The sequence below is a fragment of the Schistocerca cancellata genome, chromosome 7 (genome assembly GCF_023864275.1).
Source record: "Schistocerca cancellata isolate TAMUIC-IGC-003103 chromosome 7, iqSchCanc2.1, whole genome shotgun sequence".
Taxonomy (NCBI): domain Eukaryota; kingdom Metazoa; phylum Arthropoda; class Insecta; order Orthoptera; family Acrididae; genus Schistocerca; species Schistocerca cancellata.
Window position 1 is genome coordinate 607,199,826 of NC_064632.1, and position 26,130 is coordinate 607,225,955.

General features: G+C 39.4%; 1 protein-coding gene across 1 annotated transcript in view; it reads right to left on the minus strand.

The window, feature by feature from the left end:
* LOC126092939 (TNF receptor-associated factor 6-like) overlaps positions 1–26,130 on the minus strand; it is a 103,527-nt gene that overhangs the window by 43,615 nt on the left and 33,782 nt on the right. The window contains exon 2 of the mRNA XM_049908670.1: positions 19,716–19,836. Within this exon, the coding sequence (XP_049764627.1) occupies positions 19,716–19,836 (121 nt within the window). The remainder of the gene's footprint in view (positions 1–19,715; positions 19,837–26,130) is intronic.

The following is a 26,130-nucleotide window of genomic DNA, read 5'->3' on the forward strand; positions in this document are numbered from 1 at the left end:
TATACCATTTTCTGCTGGTGTTGTTATTACCCTATACTCATCTGACCAGAAATCCTTGTCTTCTTTCCACTTCACTTCACTGACCCCTACTATATCTTGATTGAGCCTTTGAATTTCCCTTTTCAGATTTTCTTGTTTCACTACCACATTCAGGCTTCTGACATTCCACGCCCCCGACTCGTAGAACGGTTTCCTTTCGTTGATTATTTAATCTTTTTCTCAGGGTAACCTCCCCCTTGGCAGTCCCCTCCCGGAGATCCGAATTGGGGACTGTTCTGAAATCTTTTGCCAATGGAGAGATCATCATGACGTTTCTTCAATTACAGGCCACATGTCCTGTGGACACCTGTTCCGTGTCTTTAATGCAGTGGTTTCCATTGCCTTCTGCATCCTCACGTGATAGATCATTGCTGATTCTTCTGTCTTTAGGGGCAGTTTCCCACCTCTAGGACAAGAGATTGCCCTGAACCTCTGTCTGCTCCTCTGCCCTCTTTGACAAGGCCGTTGGCAGAATAAGGGTGACTTCTTATGCCAGAAGTCTCCATCCACCAGTGCTGATTATTAATCAAAATTTAAGCAGCGGCGGGATTCGAATGCGGGATTATGAATCAAAGGCGCTACCGCTAGACCGTGGGTACAAACAGATGTACCTGTAATGGATGTAAAAAAACATTTGCCTCACAAAATGACTAACGTAGTGTCCATGAGCATCTGCAAAAATTTTTACCTTGCAGGCGTCTATGATACTGTCATTATTAATCGTGCCTGTGCTAGGAATGTATAATGAAGGGCTACTACATGCCCGATTACCTTGAAATATGTATGGTTCTTCAAATGACAAATCATGACCATTGTATTTCAGCTTTCAAAATTAATACACATTTGACATTGCACTTTATTTTCTGGAACATCCATTATTATCCAGGATTTCCTCTGTATTGTCATCAGTGCACACTAAAAGTATAGCATTTCATACAGCTCTTTCCTACTCACAGCAGACAAGTGACAGCTAAAATGAAATGACAAATTTTCCCTCTTGTTTGGTGTTTCATTGTTACTGGAACACACAGACCCTCGTGTCTACCCTCGTTTTTATTACAGGTCAGTGTAAAAGACCTGCCCTTTCTTTTTAACTTCCCCCAAATTCCCTCTTTCCTCCCTAAGGAAGAAACTAGATAGTGTTTCACACTTACTTTTATAGGTGTGCATCGGCAGTACTACACATAATGCCCATCACTCCTGTCTCTCAATTTATTGATGTTACCACAAGTGATAAAACTAAACTGCTCCCAAACAGGCCATGAAGGCCCAATGGTACTGACCGGCCGCCGTGTCATCCTCAGCTCACAGGCATCACTGGATGGGGATATGGAGGGGCATGTGGTCAGCACACCGCTCTCTCAGCCGTATGTCAGTTTCCGAGACTGATAACACAAGTGATATTGAAGATAAAAGGCCAGCATAAATTCAATAAGAACTGACCTCCACCCTACAAGCTAAACCTCAGTCCAGACACTACACCAAATTTTAAGTGTTGGCACACCATCTAGTTGTCAGCTAAAATAGAGTAAATTTATTTTTACCCTCTGATGAGTAAGGATGTCATCAACTGTAAGATCACATTTAGTACTACATTGCTTTACTAGGCATAGTCAGATAGGAGGTTGTAAGCCATTGCTTGTCTTTGACCTGATTCAACCAGCCATTGCAGGGCAACTAACGTGGTGTCTGAACCACGGCGAGATGTTTACTCCTATTTCAAAACTCTGTGCTGAATCATCACCTAACATCTGCCAGCAGTGCTTCACAGTGCAGGAATCCTTGCACACACCAGACACCTGTCCACCAACAGAACAACTTTTCAGCCACCAACTATGACGATGAATCATTTTGAGAACTGTGTGAAGGATTGCATTTTATAGATAGGTATAACTGATTTTAATGTTTTATTTCAAGATTGAAACAGATCTCCACAGTGGCTCCTGAAGAGACCAAGAATTATTGTAGATTCAATACATTTTAAGCAGAGCTGTAGTGCCTCAAGAATTTTGGTGTAAATTCTAGAAACATTCGGCCTTCCACCGTCTCGAACACCCGACATGTTAGGTACGATTGCGGGAGAGTGAAAACATTTCTACCGATCCACCTGTTTCTTTGTGCAGGTCAGAAGTTTGTTATTCGAAGACTGTAAGAAGGGCAAGTCACTGACGACAACAGGTGTTAGCCACCAGCGCCACAGAAGACATGATGAAAACTCAGGAAATAATTATGTAGTATTCTTTGATGTGTTAGTGTCCCTGGTGATTGTAAAAAAGACTAATGAACAACTGAATATAGATTTCTATGCATATTCATGTATTGGACTCGCTCGAGACGAGAGACTTTTATCTTACTTCATGTCTTAGCTCTGCATGAGGCAGGACGCATGTGATGTCCATAAATTATTGGATTGTTACTATGATATTGTACTTGTGTTTTATTGAGTCTGACATTTAAAGATACCAGTTGGCTTGCCAGAGTTTACATACTTATGTGAAAAAGAGTAAATGTTGCTTTGTGTTGAGAGATGAAAATATACCAAGAATGAACCGAAAGTGTTCCACGAGTACACTTACAATCAGTGACACTTATAGCATACAAATCATTATTTTAATTTAGTATACACTGCTGGTAAGAAGCGAGGTGACTCATTTGGCTGTTCAGTCATTTTGTGCAAACATATGCTACTTTTAACTGAGTGCTTTTTATATCTTTAAGGAATGATAGCTTTCAGTGGCTCTGTAGTCTAAATGCCGGATTACAAATCTGAAGGTCAGAGGTTCGATCATAGTTAAGTCCTAGGTTTTTGATCTGTCACTTATCAGTTCTGGCAATATTCATCAATGTCAACCACAGCCACCATTTTTAAATATGAAACTCTGTAAAACTGGGTTTGGTTTGCTTTCCACGAATTCTACATACCGTAGTGTTCTTTCAGAATCCCCACTTGCAGGTCTCTAAGGCAAAGCACCTAAAGTAAACTCAATATCACATGTGCAGCCCAGAAATATGACTTTTTTTCAAAAATTAACAACACTATCCTTCAGATTCAGCCCACAAAAATTAAAAAATATGTGATCACAGTTAAAAAGGACACACACAGACATGACAATGGAAAACTAAAGTTTTTCTTCTATGCCACTCCTCCGTCATCCAGTTGCCAACAGCAACAGGAGGATTGCTGTTGCAAAGGTGGAAAAGGAACAAAAGACAGAAAAATCTTCCACAAACAATTGACACTGGACACGATTTCTCATTATCAGTGTTGTGGTATTAATAGCTGTGAAGGAAAAGAATGTTGCTCTATTCTGAGAGACACCATTTTCATGTTCAAACCAGAAAGAGAATGTTGCCAACTGAGTATTTGAAATAAAGATGAGTTGGGAGGGAAAGGACCTTACACAAATATGAAGAGAACCTCAGAAGCCATTCATACAGGTGTCCAAGAACACTGTGCCTCCGAGTAATAAAGCAATATCTAAGGTTTTCTCAGAAGAGGAGATCGTGTGTGTGTGTCACGTTGGCTGTCAACGTTCATGCCTTGTGGTTGCTTGCCACCACTTGCACCTTGTGGATTTTTGGTACTTGCGCTGTATACTCATGTCAGAGTCACTGCTTGTGGGATGCAATTATAGTTATTATTAGACAATTTTGTGGCACTCAGTTTTATTTTCATAGCTATACAGAAGAAAATAACATCTTTAAAAGAAAGGAAAGGAGGACGTGAGATGAGAGATTTGACAGTGCAACAATAATTTAGCAGATCACTGAAAGACCCAAGTCAAAACAATGTCCCTGGAGGAGACAGAGTCCCTCAGAATTACTGAGATCATTGGGCTACTTTCCATGAATTGAGCCTGCTGTGCAAGATGTATGAGTGAGGTAAAGTACACTCAACTGCAAGCTTATGTATGTAGGGATAATTGATCATTTTACATCACACGATTTGCTATGAAATGTACAGTTCGGCTTTAGAAGTCTTTTAACAACTGAAAGTGCTATATTCTCTTTTCTCTGTGAGGTATTGGATGGGTTAAACAAAAGGTTTCAAACGCGTGGCGTATTTTTTGATTTAACTAAGGCATTTGATTTTGTTGATCACCGAATATTTCGCCAGAAGTTGGACCATTACGGAATATGGGAAGTCGCTCACAATTGGTTGACCTCTTACTTTAGCAACAGACAGCAAAAGGTCATTATTCACAACGTTGAGAATGGCTGTGATGTGGGGTCTGAGTGGAGTATGGTCAAGTGGTGGTACCCCAGGGATCAGTGTTGGGGCCACCCCTGTTCCTTTTTATATAAATGATATGCCCTCTAGTATTATGGGTAAGTCTAAAATATTTCTGTTTGCTGATGACACTAGCTTGGTAGTAAAGGATGTTGTGTGCAACATTGGCTCAGTTTCAAATAGTGCAGTTGGTGGCTTGTAGAAAATAAACTAACGCTAAATCACAGTAAGACTAAGTTTTTACAGTTTCTAACACACAATTCAACAAAACTTGATGTTTTAATTTCACTGAATGGGCATAGTTCAAATTTCTAGGTCTACAGATAGATAGTAAGCTGTCGTGGAAAGCCCGCATTCAGGATCTTGTTCAAAGACTTAATAATGCCATTTTCACCATTCAAACAGTATCTGAAGTGAGTGATCATTCAACATGAAAATTAGTCTACTTTGCTTATTTTCATTCACTTATGTCATATGGTATTATATTTTGGGGTAACTCTTCCCATTCTAAAAGGATATTTTTGGCTCAGAAATGGGCGGTTCGGGCAATAAGTCGTGTAAGTTCACGAACCTCTTGTGAACCCCTGTTCACGAGTCTGGGTATTTTGACATTGGCCACTCAATATGTAAAAATCTTAGCAGTAATCCATGTGCTTTTAAATCTAAACTGATGAGTTTCCTCATGGATCACTCCTTCTATTCTGTCGAGGAGTTCCTTGAAAAATTAAGCTGATTCTAGTTGCAGTGTACATTGTGTTTACTTAAACTTATGGACTGACTTTTTTTGGGTTCATAAACGTTTATTTTTATCTGTTATTACTTTTATGTTGTAATTACTTTTATGTTGTAATTTCATGTAGTGACACATTCCATGACCGTGAAGTTTTGCTCCTCAATTTGGTCCCACAGAACTTGACATGTAAATAAATAAATAAAAGAATATAATAATTCCAATTTCAAAGGATGCAAATGTTGACAAGTATGAATACTACTGAATCAGTTGAATAAATCCTAGTTGCAAAATACTGACACAAATTGCAGAAGAATGCGAAACCTCAAGAAAGATAAGTTTGGGTTCCGGAGAAATTTAGGAACATGCAAGGCTATATTGAGCCTTCATCTTGTCTTGAAAGGTAGATTGAATGAAAGGAAACCTACGTTTATAGCAGTTGTAGATTTGGAGAAAGTATTTGACATTGTTGACAGGACTACAATCTTTGAAGTTCTGAAGGTAGCAGGGATAAAATACATGGAATGAAGGTTACTTACAGCTTGTACGGAAACTAGCCCGCAGGTAAAAACAGGACACGAAAGGGAAGGCTGTGAGACAGGATTGCACACTGTTACCAGCATGACTGAGCCTATACACTGAGCAAGCAGTAAATGAAACCAAAGTGAATTAAAATTCAGGGAAAAGCAATAAAAATTTTGAGGTTTATCAGCGACACTGTAGTTCTGTCAGCGACAACAAAGGACTTGGAAGTGCAGTTTAAGGGAATCAATAGCATCTCAAAAAGAGATGATTAGATGGATATCAAAAGTGAAACCAGGGTAATAGAATGTAGTCAGATCAAATCAGGTGATGTTGAAGGAATTAGATTAGAAAATGAGAAAATGAAAGTAATAGATTTGTTTTGCTTTTTGCGAAGCAAAATAACTGATAATGGCCAAAGTAGTGAGGACATAATATGCAGACCCAATAGCAAAGAAATCATTTTCAAAAAGACGAATTTGTTAACCTCTAATATTAATTTAAATGTTAGGAATTCTTTTGTGAACATATTCATCAGGAGTGTATTTTTCTGGTTTGTAATCTTCAATGGAAATGAAACGTGGACAATAAGCAGTTCAGACAATGAGAGAATAGAGGCTTTTGAAATATGCTGCTGTAGATGAATGCTGTAGGTGGATGTGCAGATCAAATGGCTATTGACACTGTACCAAAGGTAATTGGGGAAAAAAGAAATTTGACACCATTTGACTAAAAGAAGTGATAGGTGGATAGGATAGATCATGAGGCATCAAGGAAGCAGCATAAAAATATTGTTAAGCTAGACCAAGGCATGAATAATGCAAGAAGATTCACAGATAAAGAGGCTTACTCGAGATAGACTACAGGGGAACTGCATCAGACCAATCTTCAGACTAATGACCACAACAACATGTACAGTGTGTAAACTTTTAGATGGCAGACCTCTCCCTAGTCCTGAAGTCGGTAAACGTCGGGAGGCTTCAGTAGGCACACAGTTTCGACTGCTGCCAACATTATGTAGCTGACTGTGTTGTACTAGGTAGCCATTGTTGTCTGCTTTGTTATTGTTTTGTGCTGTACTGTTCTGCGTGTTTTTATTGTGCAATTGTGCTAAACATTATCAAATTGAGTGAAGAGGCAGTTGCTGGCCCATCTCGGGAGTCGCCAACAACCCCTACCGGTAGGCCTACGGTTAGAAGGAAACCAGTATTACGTAGCGATGCTCACAAAATTAATTGCATGTGATTGAATGCTGTGAAAGGGAAAGGGAGCAGAAAAAATTGCTTCACCCCATGTACAAATCTTCAGTGAGAGCTGCTACATACACAGGACAAAGCATGCGTAGCATTGGAAGATTCCAACAGTTTTCCAAGAATCATCCTGGCGTATCACCACAAACGCATGGCAAGAAAAGGTGAGTTTTCATTTCAGATATTTTCCCGCAGTGGCATCTCATTGTTTATGACTTCATATCTCCTCAAGCCCCCCATGAACCATGGACCTTGCCGTTGGTGGGGAGCCTTGCGTGCCTCAGCGATACAGATAGCCATACCGTAGGTACAACCACAATGGAGGGGTATCTGTTGAGAGGCCAGACAAATGTGTGGTTCCTGAAGAGGGGCAGCAGCCTTTTCAGTAGTTGCAAGGGCAACAGTCTGGATGATTGACTGATCTGGCCTTGTAACAATAACCAAAACGGCCTTGCTGTGCTGATACTGCGAATGGCTGAAAGCAAGGGGAAACTACGGCCGTAATTTTTCCCGAGGGCATGCAGCTTTACTGTCGGTTCAGCCATCGCCATCTGCTGACGGCTGCGCCGGCGCCGTTCTGCCCATGTGGGCACTTGCTGACGGTTAGACACATTTTAATGTCCTGTCCCGATCTTAACCAACTGCGCCTCGATCTTAACCTGCCTAATACTTTCGATGACATTTTAGCGGATGACCCACGAGCAGCTGCTCGTGTTCTTTGTTTTATCAATTTGACACACCTTGCTAAGGACATTTGATGAAGTTTTTTAATCCTATGCCTGTCAGTCTGTCTTTTATTGTGTTTTTCCTTTTAGTTGTTGTTGTCAACTTGTGGCTCGCGGTGCATTTTTAGAGTAGTCAGGGCGCTAATGACCATTGAAGTTGTACGCCAAAAAAAAAAAAAAAAAAAAAAAAAAAAAAAAAAAAAAAAAAAAAAAAAAAAAAAAAGCTTTACTGTATGATTAAATGATGATGGCGTCCTCTTGGGTAAAATATTCCGGAGGTAAAATAGTCCCCCATTCGGATCTTCTGGTGGGGGACTACTCAAGAGGATGTCGTTATCAGGAGAAAGAAAACTGGCGTTCTACAGATCGGAGCGTGGAATGTCAGATCACTTAATTGGGCAGGTAGGTTAGAAAATTTAAAAAGGGAAATGGATAGGTTAAAGTTAGATATAGTGGGAATTAGTGAAGTTCGGTGGCAGGAGGAACAAGACTTCTGGTCAGGTGACTACAGGGTTATAAACACAAAATCAAATAGGGGTAATGCAGGAGTAGGTTTAATAATGAATAGGAAAATAGGAATGCGGGTAAGCTACTACAAACAGCATAGTGAACGCATTATTGTGGCCAAGATAGATACAAAGCCCACACCTACTACAGTAGTACAAGTTTATCTGCCAACTAGCTCTGCAGATGACGAAGAAATTGAAGAAATTATTCAGATAGTGAAGGGAGACGAAAATTTAATAGTCACGGGTGACTGGAATTCGAGTGTAGGAAAAGGGAGAGAAGGAAACGTAGTAGGTGAATATGGATTGAGGCTAAGAAATGAAAGAGGAAGCCGCCTCGTAGAATTTTGCACAGAGCACAACTTAATCATAGCTAACACTTGGTTTAAGAATCATGAAAGAAGGTTGTATACATGGAAGAACCCTGGAGATACTAGAAGGTATCAGATAGATTATATAATGGCAAGACAGAGATTTAGGAACCAGGTTTTAAATTGTAAGACATTTCCAGGGGCAGATGTGGCCTCTGACCACAATCTATTGGTTATGACCTGTAGATTAAAACTGAAGAAACTGCAAAAAGGTGGGAATTTGAGGAGATGGGACCTGGATAAGCTGAAAGAACCAGAGGTTGTACAGAGTTTCAGGGAGAGCATAAGGGAACAATTGACAGGAATGGTGGAAAGAATTACAGTAGAAGAAGAATGGGTAGCTTTGAAGGATGAAGGAGTGAAGGCAGCAGAGGATCTATTAGGTAAAAAGACGAGGGCTAGTAGAAATCCTTGGGTAAGAGAAGAAATATTGAATTTAATTGATGAAAGGAGAAAATATAAAAATGCAGTAAATGAAGCAGGCAAAAAGGAATACAAACGTCTGAAAAATGAGATCGACAGGAAGTGCAAAATGGCTAAGCAGGGATGGCTAGAGCACAAATGTAAGGATGTAGAGGCTTATCTCACTAGGGGTAAGATAGATACTGCCTACAGGAAAATTAAAGAGACCTTTGGAGATAAGAGAACCACTTGTATGAACATCAAGAGCTCAGATGGAAACCCAGATCTAAGCAAAGAAGGGAAAGCAGAAAGGTGGAAGGAGTATATAGAGGGTCTATACAAGTGTGATGTACTGGAGGACAATATTATGGAAATGGAAGAGAATGTAGATGAAGATGAAATGGGAGATACGATACTGCGTGAAGAGTTTGACAGAGCACTGAAAGACCTGAGTCGAAACAAGGCCCCCGGAGTAGACAACATTCCATTGGAACTACTGACGGCCTTGGGAGAGCCAGTCCTGACAAAACTCTACCATCTGGTGAGCAAGATGTATGAAACAGGCGAAATACCCTCAGACTTCAAGAAGAATATAATAATTCCAATCCCAAAGAAAGCAGGTGTTGACAGATGTTAAAATTACCGAACTATCAGTTTAATAAGCCACGGCTGCAAAACACTAACACGAATTCTTTACAGACGAATGGAAAAACTAGTAGAAGCCGACCTCGGGGAAGATCAGTTTAGATTCCATAGAAATAATGGAACACGTGAGGCAATACTGACCTTACGACTTACCTTGGAAGAAAGATTACAGAAAGGCAAACGTACCTTTCTAGCATTTTACAATGTTGACTGGAATACTCTCTTGCAAATTCTAAAGGTGGCAGGGGTAAAATACAGGGAGCGAAAGGCTATTTACAATTTGTACAGAAACCAGATGGCAGTTATAAGAGTCGAGGGGCATGAAAGGGAAGCAGTGGTTGGGAAGGGAGTAAGACAGGGTTGTAGCCTCTCCCCGATGTTATTCAATCTGTATATTGAGCAAGCAGTAAAGGAAACAAAAGATAAATTTGGAGTAGGTATTAAAATCCATGGAGAAGAAATAAAAACTTTGAGGTTCGCCGATGACATTGTAATTCTGTCAGAGACAACAAAGGACTTGGAAGAGCAGTTGAACGGAATGGATGGTGTCTTGAAGGGAGGATATAAGATGAACATCAACAAAAGCAAAACGAGGATAATGGGATGTAGTCGAATTAAGTCGGGTGATGCTGAGGGAATTAGATTAGGAAATGAGACACTTAAAGTAGTAAAGAAGTTTTGCTATTTGGGAGCAAAATAACTTATGACATGTCTGCTTGTGTCTGTGTATATGCGGATGGATATGTGTGTGTCTGCGAGTGTATACCTGTCCTTTTTTCCCCCTAAGGTGAGTCTTTCCGCTCCCGGGATTGGAATGACTCCTTACCCTCTCCCTTAAAACCCAAATCCTTTCGTCTTTCCCTCTCCTTCCCTTTTTCCTGATGAGGCAACCTTTGGTTGTGAAAGCTTGAATTTTGTGTGTATGTTTGTGTTTGTTTGTGTGTCTATCGACCTGCCAGCGCTTTTGTTTGGTAAGATATATTTTTCCCACGTGGAAGGTTTCCCTCTATTATATATATAGATTTTAATGTACATGATGATTTCAGTTTCGTTTACGAACAACATTTAAAGCGAGTTTTACTTCCAAGCCTTTCGTCTGCTTTCGTGTAAGCATGACGCGCAATTTGTAGTGCCAGCACTGCAACTGGTAGGCGTGCCTTGTCCCCGCCCCCAATGGCTCCTCTCCCCTCGCCAGCTGATGCTTGCTTCCTCCTCTCACCGCATTCCCCTCACAACTCTGCCATCTTACAGTTAACACACTGTGCAGGGTAGCACTCCAATTTCCGTCCAGCCAGGTCATCTGCTTAATGTAACCTAGTGTTTGTATTGCTAGTGATCAGTCCCAGTACCTGGTAAGTCACTGCGCCAATGTCACAACTTTTCTGGTGTGGAAGTGTGGGGTGCTGCAAACACCACAAAGACAAAGATTTGTTATATTCTTATTACTACCTGTTACCCATGGCTGTGCTTGTGTATCAGTAGTTTTGTTACTGATGAGCAATGGCAAGTAAGCAAATGTATGTGCAATAATGTCAGCTGCCCTCATGTTTCTTCCTGCTTGGGTAAGCGTAGCTGAAAACATGCAAGCCCCCCTCCCTGGTCTAACCCTTCCCTGCCCCTCCCAACTGCTCCAATGCAAGGCGCAATGACGCCAAGCATCACTTAGTATGTGAAGGGGCGTGGGCTGGAGTGCTCATCTTTGCTTTGTGCTGTTGAAGTAGCTATACATTACGCAACAAAGTTAACAATTTTTTAATGGGTTTATGTTCACTGACACAAAAATGTTCAATTTCCTACTTCACTTCCTGTGGGTCTGTTATTCTTATTCTTCTTCTTCTTATTATTATTATTACTTATACTACTACTACTACTACTAATAATAATAATAATAATAATAATAATAATAAAGATTCACATTAAGCAGAAAGGAAGGAGGAAGGGGATTTATCGACATAAAAAACCTACATTATGAACAGGTAGACAGTTTAAGAAAATTCTTTATAGAACGAGCAGAAACTAGCAAAATACACAAAGCAGTCACTCATATAAATACATCAGCTACACCACTGCAATTTCATAACCACTTCTACAACCCTTTAGATCACATAACATCAACAGATACGAAGAAAGTAAATTGGAAAAAGAAAACACTACATGGAAAGCACCCGAATCATCTAACACAACCACACATCGATCAAGACGCATCCAACAATGGCTAAGAAAAGGCAATATATACAGCGAAACGGAAGGATTCATGATTTCAATACAGGATCAAACAATAAACACCAGATATTACAGCAAGCATATTATTAGAGGTCCCAATACCACAACAGATAAATGCAGACTTTGCAAACAACAAATAGAAACAGTAGCTCACATCACAAGCGGGTGTACAATACTAGCAAATACAGAATACACCAGAAGACATGACAGTGCAACAAAAATAATACATCAACAACTTGCCATACAACATAAACTAATAAAACAGCATGTTTCCACATACAAGTATGCACCACAAAATGTACTGGAGAATGATGAATACAAATTATACTGGAACAGAACCATTGTAACAGATAAAACACCACCACATATCAAACCTGACATCATACTCACCAATAAAAAGAAGAAATTAACACAACTGATCGAAATATCCACACCCAATACAACAAATATACAGAAGAAAACAGGAGAAAAAATTGAAAAATACATCCAACTGGCTGAGGAAGTCAAGGACATGGGGCATCAGGATAAAGTTGACATTATACCAATTATACTATCAACTACAGGTGTCATACCACACAATATCCACCAGTACATCAACGCAATACAGCTACATCCAAACGTATATATACAACTACAGAAATCTGTAATTATTGATACATGTTCAATTACCCGAAAGTTCCTAAATGCAATGTAACATATACTGTACAGTTAAAAGGAAGTCACGTGTCACTTTCCATTTTTAACCAGACATAACATCTGAGACAGGAAAGAGAAATAATAATAATAATAATACTTTCTAAAGTAGGCTAAGTTCTTCCTCAGGGTTCAAACTATCCCCATACCGAATTTCATCGAAATCAGTTAACCGGTTTAGTCGTGAAAAAAATAACAGATAGTGTTTCTTTCCTATTTAATAGTATTAGTATGCATTTAACACATTGTGTCAATTACGTTTATTTGTATTATGTTGAACATATCAACCAACGAAAGCATTTTCATAAATATGAAAAAGGTGAAAAATTGAAGAGCTGTGGCCTCTTAGGTTACCCATATAAATAATTTCACATAGCTTTATTTTTGTTCTCAGGGATGCACACAAGAACATTTGATAAAAGAAACTGAAATTTAACTCACTGACCATTAAATTACAATAGAAAAGCTCTCAAAACTAAGCATGTCAGAGTGTTCACCGTTAGGTCTTGATATTCTCATGATACATGTGTACAAAAATGTATCATTGCCACAGAGCCCTGTAATGCGAAGCACCCAGAATGTCCTGGTACTTAAACTCGACTCACAGACTGGCTCTCACGTAGTTCGGTTGTAGCTGTGGCAGCAATGCTGTCAGCTGCAGTGGGAGTGCAGGTTACCTGATGTCCCTCAAGTGGTCGTGGTGTGACATGTTGGTGAGGTATCCACAACCGTTGGAGATAAAATCCACACCAGTTTGACACATTCAAGGGATACTTCCAAGGTTGTGGTGTTGTATAGAATGTCCACGGTGTGATCCCCTCTGCTCGACAGTGGGAAAGGACCAGTGTATAATGGCTGTAATGGCAATCTGAATAAGTCTGTGCAAAGTATCACACGCAAACAGCTGCGTAAGTGTCTGTGCACAAACACCAGATGGTGAGGTGCAGGCAGGTGGCAGATATTGGTGCAGTGCAGTGCACTAACCATGGAAGTTCTGCTGTGTCAGGTAGAGGTGCTGGCACTGGAATGAGTAGAGGCTCACTATAAATCATTTCGGCCACAGATGCACTGTTATCAGGTTTGCCTTTGTCCTTTTCTCTCAGTGTCACATAAGTGATGGATTTAAGATTCTGTGCTACCGTTCTGTCACACCATTATTAGTCGGGTGGTAGCTGGTTGTGTGGCATTGCTGAAAGCTGCACAGTTTGGCTAGTTCCTCGAACAGCACGGATTGAAACTGGTGGCCTCGATTGGTCATAATGTAGAGAAGGCACCCAAACTGTGCAATCCACATAAATGTTTTTCCCATAGTTTCGGCTCAGATGGCAGCGATTGGGATAGTCTCCACCCACTGTGTACATCTATCTACAGCTGTGAGCGTGTTGCTATAGAGTGGTGAGAAGGGGTCGACGAGGTCGATGTGAATGTGGGCCTATCTGTCGGGTGTGCCTCGGAAGTTACCAAAATTGCACACGTGTGATGACCCACTTTACTCTGTCAGCACAGGATGCAAGAACATGCTGACGTGTGTACGTCTTTCTTTGAGAAAGGTCACACGAAGTGGCCTGTAAGTAGTCTGACCGTAGCGTTGGTCCCAAGATGAGGTAAGCCTTGGACGCTGCCGAAGGTTATCTTGTGGAACTTCTGCAAAATGCATGGGCATAATTTGTTCCACGAGATTTCATTCCACAGTTTCAACATAAGAGTTGAATGCCAGAATCTGATAAAAATGTCGTCCTGCAGACCAGTCACTTGACAGTGGTAGTGACTGTGGATCCCTTGGCCTGCTCTACAGGGAGTTCTCTTGTCTGAAATTTCCACCAGAAAAGTAGCCAACTGCTAAATTTTCAGCACCTCTTAATTGTCAAATGTCTGTCGTAAACTGGTTTATGAACTCAAGATGTCAAAACTGCGTAAATGAGCAAGTGTCTCTACTGAAGTTCTCGAACACAGAAGTAATGGATTTTTGATCTGTAAAAATAGTCAGTGCTTGAACTTCTATTTGAGGCCAGATGTATCTGACTGCCTCATAGTTTCTTAACAGTTCTCTGTCATACGCACTCCACTTCTGCTGGACTGGCTGCAACTTTTTAGAGAAAAACTTGAGTGGCTGCCAGTGTGGATCTGCTCATTGATGGAATGCAATTCTAATTGCTGACAGACTTGCCTTGACTCCTGCAGCCTGGTGTATGTGTGAGATACTGGATGAGTAAGTAACACTGCTCAACTTAAGCTGGAAGTTGTGAAATGCTTCTTCAATTTTGAGTATCCACTCAACAGATATGTGCATCCAGTGGTGTCACAGCCCACGAATGCATCTGCGAGTGTTGTCAGTATAGCTGCTGTTGCTGGGAGGTGACGACAATAAAAATTTATGGTAGAGATTGTAGCACTGTAATCTTCTCTGCCAATGGGCAATTGCTTTTAGCCAAAACTGTGTGGCCCAGGAATCTGGATCGAGTCTTCCCAATGATGCATTTGTTTGCGTTTACTACTGTTCCATAGTTAAACAGCTGTTGATGTACTTTGTAAAAATATTGTTCATGACCCTTAGCTCGAGGGAGAACACCGAGATGTTACCTAAGTAAGTGAAACAAAATAAAAGTACTTTGAGTACCTCATCTGCAAAATGTTGCTGTGACTGAGCAGTCTTTTTCAGTCCAAAAGGTATGAATAAAAATTCGAATAAACCGAATGGCATGATCGCTTCAGTCTTCAGAATGTCGCTAGTCCATACGGGTGTTTGGTTATACACTTTTTTACAGCTGAGGATGCTAAAAACCTCTACACCAGCTAGTGTGCACATGAAGTCCTGTACATTGGGGACCAGTTACCCCTCTGGTATCAACCGTACATTTAAGGCCCAGTAATCGCCACACATCCTGTATGAGCTGTCTTTCTTGTGGACAAGATGTAGGGGCAAAGACTGTGGGCTGTCAGATTGGCTAACAATTCCAGTCTACAACATTTTGTCAAAAATTGTGTTCGTCTTTGTTCAACGGTTGGGTGCAATTCTGCATGCACGTAGTGGGACAAGTAGTTTGGATGTGGTGAGCTGTATTGTGTTTGATGCTGTTGTGATGTGCAGTTTGCTTGATGGTTGAATTCCATGGTCCTCCAAAGGTTTCTGTGTTGTAGTTATGCTGTGTTTATTAGAGGCGCATACATTGTCAACAGATTCAGAGACATCAGTGACTACAAATGACCCTGTGAAATGTCTGGAGAAACCATCATCGAACTTTATCTCTGTAAGTATGGATCATAGAGTTGATGATTGCCATCAACGACACTAGAACATCCTTTTTGTTGTTCGGTGTGTGGCTGATAGGCAGCGTGGTGATGTTGGAACCAGAGTCTACAAGACTGTCTGACACAGACAGTCTCTTTGATGCAGTTGAGTGTATGTAAGGATGTGGCTGCTGCTGACAGTGTGTGGACACTGCACTGCTACTGTGGACTGTCTTGCTATCAGAGTAAGTGTGCACAGTGAGGTACATTTCACAGCGTGTTAGCGAAAATGTTTGTCGCACCATCATACCCCATGGGAGCTCTTCCACTGCTCCTGAGTTCGACTATTAGCACCTTACCATTGCTAATGTGTGTGCATCTGTGTTGCCAGTGCTCTGACTGTGGTTCTTGAGCTTAAAATGTAATTGGAATGGTCAATGGGTATCATAATGTGATGGTTGCACAGTCCAGAGTCGTCGTCTCTGGTGAGCTCAGTCAGAAGTAGTCCACCAATGTCATGGCAATTGTTGTGGGTCGCTCAAACAATTTGTAAACTCTATCAGTGATCTGCAGTAATTTTTTGAGTGACTTATTGTCATACAGTGCCGTACATACTTGTGTCAGTAGCTGTTGATGTCAAATGTGTAGTAACAAATCACTGGACACTGAGAAACTGTTCATTAAATTACATAGGTGTACCAGAACTATGATGAGATTTTGTCATCACATTTTGCCTTGTATAGTTCTTGCTTGTCACTGAGATTGATGGTTTGTATGGCAGGACATTAGCTCGTTTTTCAGTTTGTTGTAAGCTCTGTCTGGCAGTGTGTGCAGAGCAATGTTTTGATTTGTTGGTCCAAATTGCTTATCACCAAGGTGAGTTGTTCATGATTGTTGATGACTTGTTGCTGGTGAAATATATTCTTCATTACCATGAACCACATTTGTGGTTCGGTGGGCATAAGCAGTGGTGCCTGTAATGTTGCATGGATGAACTTCTGGAAGTGATGGATGGACATCTCATCGTTTCAAACTGTGTTCACAGCTCTGTTATATAGGGTGGTCCATTGATCGCGACCGGGCCAAATATCTCACGAAATAAGCGTCAAACAAAAAAACTACAAAGAACAAAACTTTTCTAGTTTGAAGGGGGAAACCAGATGGTGCTATGGTTGGCCTACTAGATGTTGCTGCCATAGGTCAAACGGATATAAACTGCATTTTTTAAAAATAGGAACCCCCATTTTTTATTACATATTTGTGTAGTATGTAAAGAAATATGAATGTTTTAGTTGGACCACATTTTTTGCTTTGTGATAGATGGCGTTGTAATAGTCACAAACATATGGCTCACAATTTTAGACGAACAGTTGGTAACAGGTAGGTTTTTTAAATTAAAATACAGAATGTAGGTACGTTTGAACATTTTATTTTGGTTGTTCATATGTGATACATGTACTTTTGTGAACTTATCATTTCTGAGAATGCATGCTGTTACAGCATGATTACCTGTAAATACCACATTAATGCAATAAATGCTCAAAATGACATCCGTCAGCTTCAATGCATTCGGCAATACGTGTAACGACATTCCTCTCAACAGCGAGTAGTTCGCCTTCCATAATGTTCGCACATGCATTGACAATGAGCTGACACATGTTGTCAGGCGTTGTCAGTGGATCACGATAGCAAGTATCCTTCAACTTTCCTCACAGAAAGAAATCTGGGGATGTCAGATCCGGTGAATGTGCTGGCTTTGATGACCAATCCACCTGTCATGAAATATGCTATATAAACTAAAACATTCATATTTCTTTATGTACTACATGAATACGTAATAAAAAATGGGGGTTCTTATTTTAAAAAATGCAGTTGATATCCGTTTGACCTATGGCAGCGCCATCTAGCGGGCCAACCATAGTGCCATCTGGTTTCCCCTTTCAAGCTAGACGAGTTTCGTACTTTGTAGTTTTTTCGTTTGATGCTTATTTTTGAGATATTTGGCCCAGTTACTATCAATGGACCAACATGCAGAGTTCATTTTAAACATGGTTGCAACCCAGAAGTATTTAATTGAGCAGGAAGCATAGACTGCAAGGTTTGCTTGCCACAAGACGTGTGTGGCACTGACTGGGTAATGGAAGGCAGTACGTTTGGTGCAGACTGCAGTATTGGTGTTTGGGGGCAGAACTTTGTTGGATGGGCATTGGCTTGTCCCTGTTAATATGGCAATATGGACAAAATGGGAAACAGCTACTAGCTGAATTCTTCAGCTGAAATTCCGAGAACAGGAGTGGTATTACATCTGAATCTACAACTGAGTTTTACGGTACATTCTTTAGTGCTAAAGAACTGAGGGTGTTAAACTGCACCAGCTGTTATTCACCCACTGTGTTTCAATCATATGCATCCATGTTTATTGTGGATACATATTTAAATGAGTTCTTTTGTGGAGAAATTGAGTTAGATATAATGGTAAAAGGTTTAATCATTTTTCAAAAGTTGTTTTGGTTAATTAACAACCTTTGATCAAGAAAGAGAGTATGTAATGTTAGCTGAGATTGGTAATGGAATGTACATTTCAAATATCTTGGTTTTAATAAACATATCAAAGTGTTACTCTGCACCTCATCTACATAACCCTTACTCCACACACACACACCTGGTACAATGGAGATGGCTAATTCATACTCTGAGGAAACATTTGTCATTGAACTTAACATGAGATACTTTAATCCAGAGAATATCTGGGCAAAACTTTTAGGCAGTGATTTGATAGTGGATGACAGTCATATGAGCTGAACAACTCACACACATACATACATATCAGTTACCTATGAACATCAATTATATCGCTATATCTTCACATTTATCAGCAGATGGCATACTCATTATTGCATTCCTGAGGGAATCACAACAGCTACCATGCTCCACGTCACAGCAGCTTCATATCCTTCTTACCAACGCACTATCCTAGCTGTCCCAGCCTCCGTTGCTACCTGCTTTGAGTGAATCTTGTCTCTTTCTTTATATCTGGCCACAGCATGGTTGGAAACTTTCATCAAGTTGGACCGACACTGAAAAATGGTCCAGCCATGTCCTGCTTCTCAGCTGACCAAGATACAGCTGGTCGAGTACATTTGGACTCAGCCCACCTGTTCAACAATGCACGCTGACAACTGCTTCCTCCCACCCCACCCCTAGCCAACTAGTGTAAAATAATTATTTGCTGTACATATTTCTCATTTCCCCTTCTCCATCAATATATAATATTGTGAAGACACTAGCATGAACAATGCTTCTCAGCAGTGAACTCGTGCATCTGAGTGCAGGGTTGGGTGGACTCCAAGTAAGTCAGTTCACTTTAGAACCTTGTACCATGTGAGTGTTTTGTATGTTTGGTTATGAGCGATAAAGCAATACTGTCATATTAATGTGTTGTCTCTGTTATGGTGTGATCTGTGCACCACACTGACCAGTACTTACCTTCCTGAGTGGAAATTCCTTATTCTAAAAATAAAAAAGAGTCATGTAAATATAAAATATAGTTTATAGATTTCATAACTTGTATAGAATGAAAAATTTCAATTTCTAGCTATTCAGAGAAAAAAATGATTAACATATCATCAAGCAAATGAAGTACCAGTGTTGATACGGTGTCATTCTTGTTATACATCAGTCTGTCAAGTGAGTTAAGTTTTCCTTTCCTAGTGTTATGTTAGTGCTCAGAAGAAAGTTTCTCAGAAGAAGTTTCTCACTCCTTTATTACTTGTTCACTTCCATACTAAGTATCTTTTACAATTTGTTTACCAGTTCCCTATGAATGTTATTATGCAGTATGAAATTTTTCTGTCAAAGCAGTGCAGCCACAGAAAATATGGCAATGGAGACTTTAGAAGGCCAAAGCATAGTAAATACAACAGTACTGTAGATAAAAGATGAAATAATATTCATTACCACAAAACTAACTATATGTTGTATCAATAAAAAAATGCACTCACTGACTAGGTGTTGGGGTTTGTTAGAATAATCATTATGCAGTCAGATAGTATATATCTTCACGTGAAGCTGTTTAATACTTTTGGAACATGTTGAAGAAATGCAGACAAAAAAAGAGGTAGTATATTTAATAAATTTATCTGTGACTTACCTTAAGAACATATTATCATGGTTTTGATTGTAATGCATCTCCATTAAATGAATCAAATATCTAATCATGTGATTTTGGTCTGCAATATCCTTTTCCAATTTACTGAAGCGTTCTATGTTCCCTGTAAGGAAAGATAGTAATACTTTTTACATTCAGCTATACAAAAACAAAGGGAAAAAAGAGTTTGGAGCATTGTTTAACAAGACACAGTTGGATAACTGTGAGGTGAATGAATTTAGTTTGCAGATAATAGTTATGACAGAAATGATAACATACTGGAATAGTTGGCCACAAATTTCAGTGACTAGGGGAGAGGGGGCACATATCAACCAAGGCCACCACTCAACAATTTCATTTCTCACCATCGGAATGTCTTTTTTAATTGGTCAACAGGTAAAAAAATAAATAAATAAATAAATAAAGTTTTACAACAGGACAGTAGCTGGCAATGGATTCCTCTCCATTACTATCTGTAAAAAGATTGCTATTCAATAATAATGTTCTATGGTATGTACTATACAGCTTCAGTTTTGTTCCTAGTAGAACATCATTTTAGTTACTGAATATGAATTGAGCCAAATGAAATTTATTCGTCCAATGTACTCAAATATACTATAAACCACTTGAAACATATTTTCTATAATTAACAGTTCTTTAACCTTATTGGCTGCACATGGGACATATTTCCACAATTTTTTTGTGGTTGATTACCACACTGTTCACATGTGCCTCTAGCCCATCCTACATAATTTATTTTAGCAATAATATATTACTACTACAATAACGTATTATTAGTATATAGCCATAAAAGCAATAACAGACAGCATGTCTCTTAGAACCACTGCAATTCTATATGAGATATACTATTTTACTTTATTTGACAAACTAAGAGACAGTAATGCTGTGCATATTAAGTTAAGTGATTTTACTCTGACACCAACATCACCAAACTGTTAACACTCAAAGTGTACAAGTGAAATGAGATGAAGAATGCAAACTTTATGATTACATTATTTAAAGTGAACTGTGGACTGAATTGCAAACAAACATGACTTCTTACTTATGAATATGCAAAATAGCTGGGCTGAAGCATACATAGTAATTAGGAAGTAAACAAAGTAGCTGTAATTTGTCGGATCAAGGATTTCATCAAATGATATCAACAGCTCGCCCTACGTAAACATGAAAATTGTACTGAAGATTGGTTCTTTGCATGGTAAGGTGAATTCTACAGTTGAATATGAGCCTAGAAAAATCAAATCAAATCCTCCTGTTTTGAGGTGTAGGCCTAAGCCTACTGCAGGAAAATCAAAGAACGGTAAGCAAGCACAAGTAAAGGACACCTGCATCTAAATTTTCATTTATACTTTGCAAACCACTCTGAAAGGCATGGTGGAGGGTATGTCTCATTATACCAGTTTTTCCTCTTCCATTCGCATATGGAGTGTGAAAAGAACGATAGTTCAAATGCTCCCATAAGCACTGTAATTAATCTAATCTGGGTCTCACAGTCCCTAAGGGAGTGATACATTGGGGGTTGTAGCATATTGCAAGAGTGCTCTTTTATAGACACTTCTTGAACCTTTGTACATAGTCTTTCCCAGGGTAGTTTACAACTATCTTCAAGAGACTACCAGGTCAGTTTCTCCAGCAGCTCTGTGACACTCTCCCATAGCTCAAACAAACTTGCAATTCAATACCACTGTTAGACCTATTTAGTACAGGTCCCACACACTTGAGCAATATTCTAGGATGAGTTGCATGAGCTATTTGTAAGCTATCTCCTATCTGGACTGATTGCATTTCCCTTGTGTTCTAGGAATACACTGAAGCCTGCCACTTGCAAGCAATCTTCTGTGTAGATTAATTAATTTTGTTGTGTTCTAGGAATAAACTGAAGTCTGCCACCTGCTTTACTCATAACTGAGCCTATGTGACCATTCTGTATTATATCCCTACAAAGTGTTACATCAACATACTTGAATGAGTTGATTGATTCCAGCAGTGACATTGATATTATTGTGATAGGATACTACTTGTTCGGTTTTGTGAAATGAGCAATTTTATATTTTGGACAGTTAAATCAAGTTGCTAAACTTTGCACCACTTTGAAATCTTGTCAAGATCTGATTGAGTATCTGTGCAGATTTTTTGGATAATACTTCATTTAGATAACTGCAGCAATACCAAGAAGTCTGAGGTTACTACTAATATCATCCACAGTGTCATGAATATACAACATAAACAGAAAGGGTCCCAACATACTTCCTTGGAGCATACCCAAAGTTACTTCTTCATCTGTTAGTGACTCTCCATCCAAGTCAACTTGTTGCAGCACCCCTACCAAAAATCCTCAATCCAGTCACAAATTTCATTTGATACCCCATCAAATCATACTTCTGATAATAAGCGTAGATGTGGTACTGTGTCAAATGTTTTTTGGAAATAAAAAAAATACTGCATCTACCTGGCTGCTTTGTTCCAAACCTTTCAGTGTGTCATGTGAGAAAAATGCGAGTTGGAATTAACATGATCAATGTTTTCAAAATCAATTTTGGTTGGCAAGGAGGGAGTCATTCTGTTTGAGATACCTCATTATGTGTGCGCTCAGAATATATTCTAAGAGTCTATAATGAATTTATATCAGTGATACTGGACAGTAGTTTTGTTTCTCTCTTCTATTATTCTTTTTGTAGATGGGTGTGACCTGTTCTTTCTTCCGACTACTGGATGCACTTTTTTGTTTGTGGGTCCTATGACAGATTATAGTTGAAACAGGACCTAACCGAGCCATGAGATTAGTGTAGAATCAGAAAGCATAGAATCATGCCCTGGAGCTTTGGTCAGTTTTATTAATTATTTCAGCTGCTTCTCAATGCCACTGAAAGTAGTACTTCTTGCACTTATCTTCTCTGTGGTTCAAGGATTAAATTAGTGAAATTATCCTTGGGTTTCGTTTGCAAAGGAATATTTAAAAATCAAGTTAAGCAATTCATTTTGATTTGTTGCCATAGATTTCAGTTCCTGCCTCATCCGTTAGTGACTAGACATTAACTTTGGTGTCACTAACTGCCTTTACATATGACAAGAATTTCTTTGGGTTTTGTGAAAGGTCATTCAACAATATTCTGTTACAGTTGTCACTGAAGATGTCACACATTGCTCTCTTGACAGTCAAATACATTTCACTCAGCATCTGTCTATATAAAGGTCTGTGCTTTGTTTTGCACCTCTCAAGCAGTTGTCTCTGCTTCTTTAGAAGATTTCATACAGTGCCTATATATCATGGAGAGTGCCTCCCATCATGAACTGTTGTACTGCCTACATATCTGTCCAATGCAAGGTCAATTTTTTTAACCTTGAACCATAGTTCCTCTGCTTGCTCTTGTACTGTGCCTAAAGTCCATGTTCTTCACTGAGACTGCTTTTTTATCTAGTTTACTAAACCTATTAGAAACCCTTTGTACATTGGTAACCATTGTTGCTATAATTATTTCAGTCACAGATAGTTTTTTTTTGTGGACAGTCTCATAAAGGTCACATCTGTTTGTCATTAGAACTGATGATATTTTCATAATCAGGGGGTTCCAAACTATCTGCTCGTGGTAGTTTTCAGAGAAGCCAAGTATTAATGTTTCGCAGGATGTCTTGTCAAGCCCACTATTCAGAAAACTGCAATTATCCCATGATTAAACTAGCCTCTGATGATTTCAATGTGATTATGGAACTTATGTACAAGTGAACTGAGTTTTCCCCAAATTTTTCAGTTACAATAGGAAGTCAGTTTTGTGGTTGATAGAAGGAGCCAGTTACGGTTTTATGGTCATCTCTGATAACGAGTCTTACTCTAATAATCTCGCACGAAACTTCAATTTCTATCGAAGCAGATTTGCATTTCTTATCAATTGTGACAAATACACCACCTCCATTTCCCATTAGCCTGTCCTTTGAATATATGTTTCAATTTTGCCCAAAACTCTCACTGCTGTCAACTTCAGGTTTTAATCTGCATTCCATACCTAGCACTATGTGAGCTGCACCGCATTTTAGGAGTACTTCAAAACCTGGGACTTCGGCAGTTAACAACTAGGATTTTAAAGCTCATGCCTGTGGATGACATTTCTTTGGATGTCAGTCTGATACTTACAGGTCTCCAACAGGTATCATTGTTTGGACTGGATGGAGAGTTACCTAATCCAAATTCCCCTTGTGTGTACCTCACACACAGTTAGCCTCCTGGTTAGTAGCCTCTGATGTGTAATGCACATCTGGCCATTTTGGGGATCCTACAGTTCTCAACTCATTGGCACGAGTCTAGGTAGACACAGCAAAAGTTATCACAGAATCCATCACAGCCTCTGGTTGAAACCTTCCGTTCAACTCAGAACCAGGGTACCACGATCTGTTCTGGGGAAAATGCTGTGGGCTTTGAGTTTTGTTGAAACTCTGTGAACAAGGCCAATATTCTCAACCTTCTCCGCCAATTGTTGCGGTGGTCCGAGTGTGACCTCAGAGCCCAGATAACAGGCATCATTTGTCCCAATGTGCACTGCCGTCTGTAGTTGGTACCGTCCTGTTCCCTCAATGGCTGCTGGAACAGTCTGTTCAGCATGTTGAATGAGTATCTCAGGCATACACACTGAATTCATATGGTGTTCCTTCCCATCTCTTGCTGGCATTTTCCTAAGAGTTACCATTATTTGCTGTATGTCTGAACTGCTGATGATTAATAGACCTCTACCCTATTGCTTTGCCTCTCCTTGGCACAGAGACAGGTGAAGTGAGTCTCAGGGCCTCAGTCTCAGCTTCAGTGGAAGACAGCACACTGAACTTTTGGTTAGGGGGAGGGATTTTAAGAACCTGAAGATATAAATGTCTGACTATTCCCAAAGGCAGCACCAGAAGTAAGGATGGGAAAAGAAAAAGGGAAAAATCATCAATATTAACTAAAAAACTGAACTGAACTGGAAACATTTAAAAGAGAGGGAAAATTGAAGAGGAAAATTTAACGTGGAAAAAAAAAAAAAAAAAAAAAAAATTATGAAACAACATACATGCAAGGTTGCAAGAAAAGTTATATTGGTTCAAGTTTTTGGTAGTCAGATGGCGAGAAGGTGGGCTTGAAACTAATGATGATTAAAAGAGTACAGATAAATGATTTTGAACTTGTGGTGTTTGGAGGAAAGAATAACAAAGTCCTTTTTGAAGAGCAAGTGGAAGAGGAAAATACAGAGTCAAATTCATGCTGCCAATTCTGTTTTCATTTTTCAGATTTTGCATCTGGAATTTTACTGCAGAAATTTGATTTTCAGCTCTGCATATAATTGTTCACAAAATTTAAAGATTTAAAATGCTGTCACAATCTCCTATCTGACATTGGCAGCAACTGCCAGTATCAACACAAAAAACAATGAACATGTGTACCTTTTTGGAAGTGATTGTCATTGTTGCCCTGTGCATTATTGTTCTTGTGTCTCGAGCTACGGTGTAAAATGTACTCTGATTATATTATGTGTACAAGAGTTATAGTCAGTTCTACAAGAAAGTGTATGCCATAATGTTAAATGTAGCAACTGCACCACCCGTAGTGGTCTTGAATCTGTACTCAATGCACTTCTGCATAGTGTATACATAAACAGTGTGAGAGTTGAATGTTTCAGTTTGTTAGTAGCAGTTCTGGGTATTTGCACTTCTTTACAGCCAATTTAAATGCTGAAAAACGTGCACTATTTATCAAAATATCTTCTGAGGTCTGTTAAGAAGCTATTTGGTTGAAACGAGGCAAACTGGATGCTTCAAGATGATAATGACTGGAAACACTGCAGCCGTCTCTGTACAGTGTGGAATAAAGACAATGGCGTGTCCATGATGGACTGGCCTTCAGTGTCTCCAGATACAAATCTGCTCAAAAATGTTTGGGTGTTGGTTAAGATGAAGCTTAAAGGAAAGCCAGCACATACTTTGAAGCAGCTGTCATATAAAGTCAGGATGATATGGAAAACGATAACAAGAGAATATGGAGAAAATCTCACGAAAAGCGTGCAAAAAGGTGCCAAGCTATAATTGATAATGGCAGCAATTGGATTGACTATTAGCTAATTTTGCAATTAGTAATAACATGTATTTTCACGTAAAAATATATTTGTAATAGTCTCTTATATCTCATACAGATAATGGCATACACTTTCCTGTGGAACTGAGTGTAATAAAATGTTAAAGTGAACATTTCTTGGCTTCAGCACTTGAATATCATTCATAGTCATCGTCAACCAATTCCTACATTGGTGATCCGCAACAACAGTTTCTTTTGTGGAAACTCAGTGAACACATGGCTTATTGCTGAGACAATGAATATCGAAGTGCATCTGAATCTACTGGGGCCTTTGAATGGTGTGTCCCAAGCTCTGCATAGTGC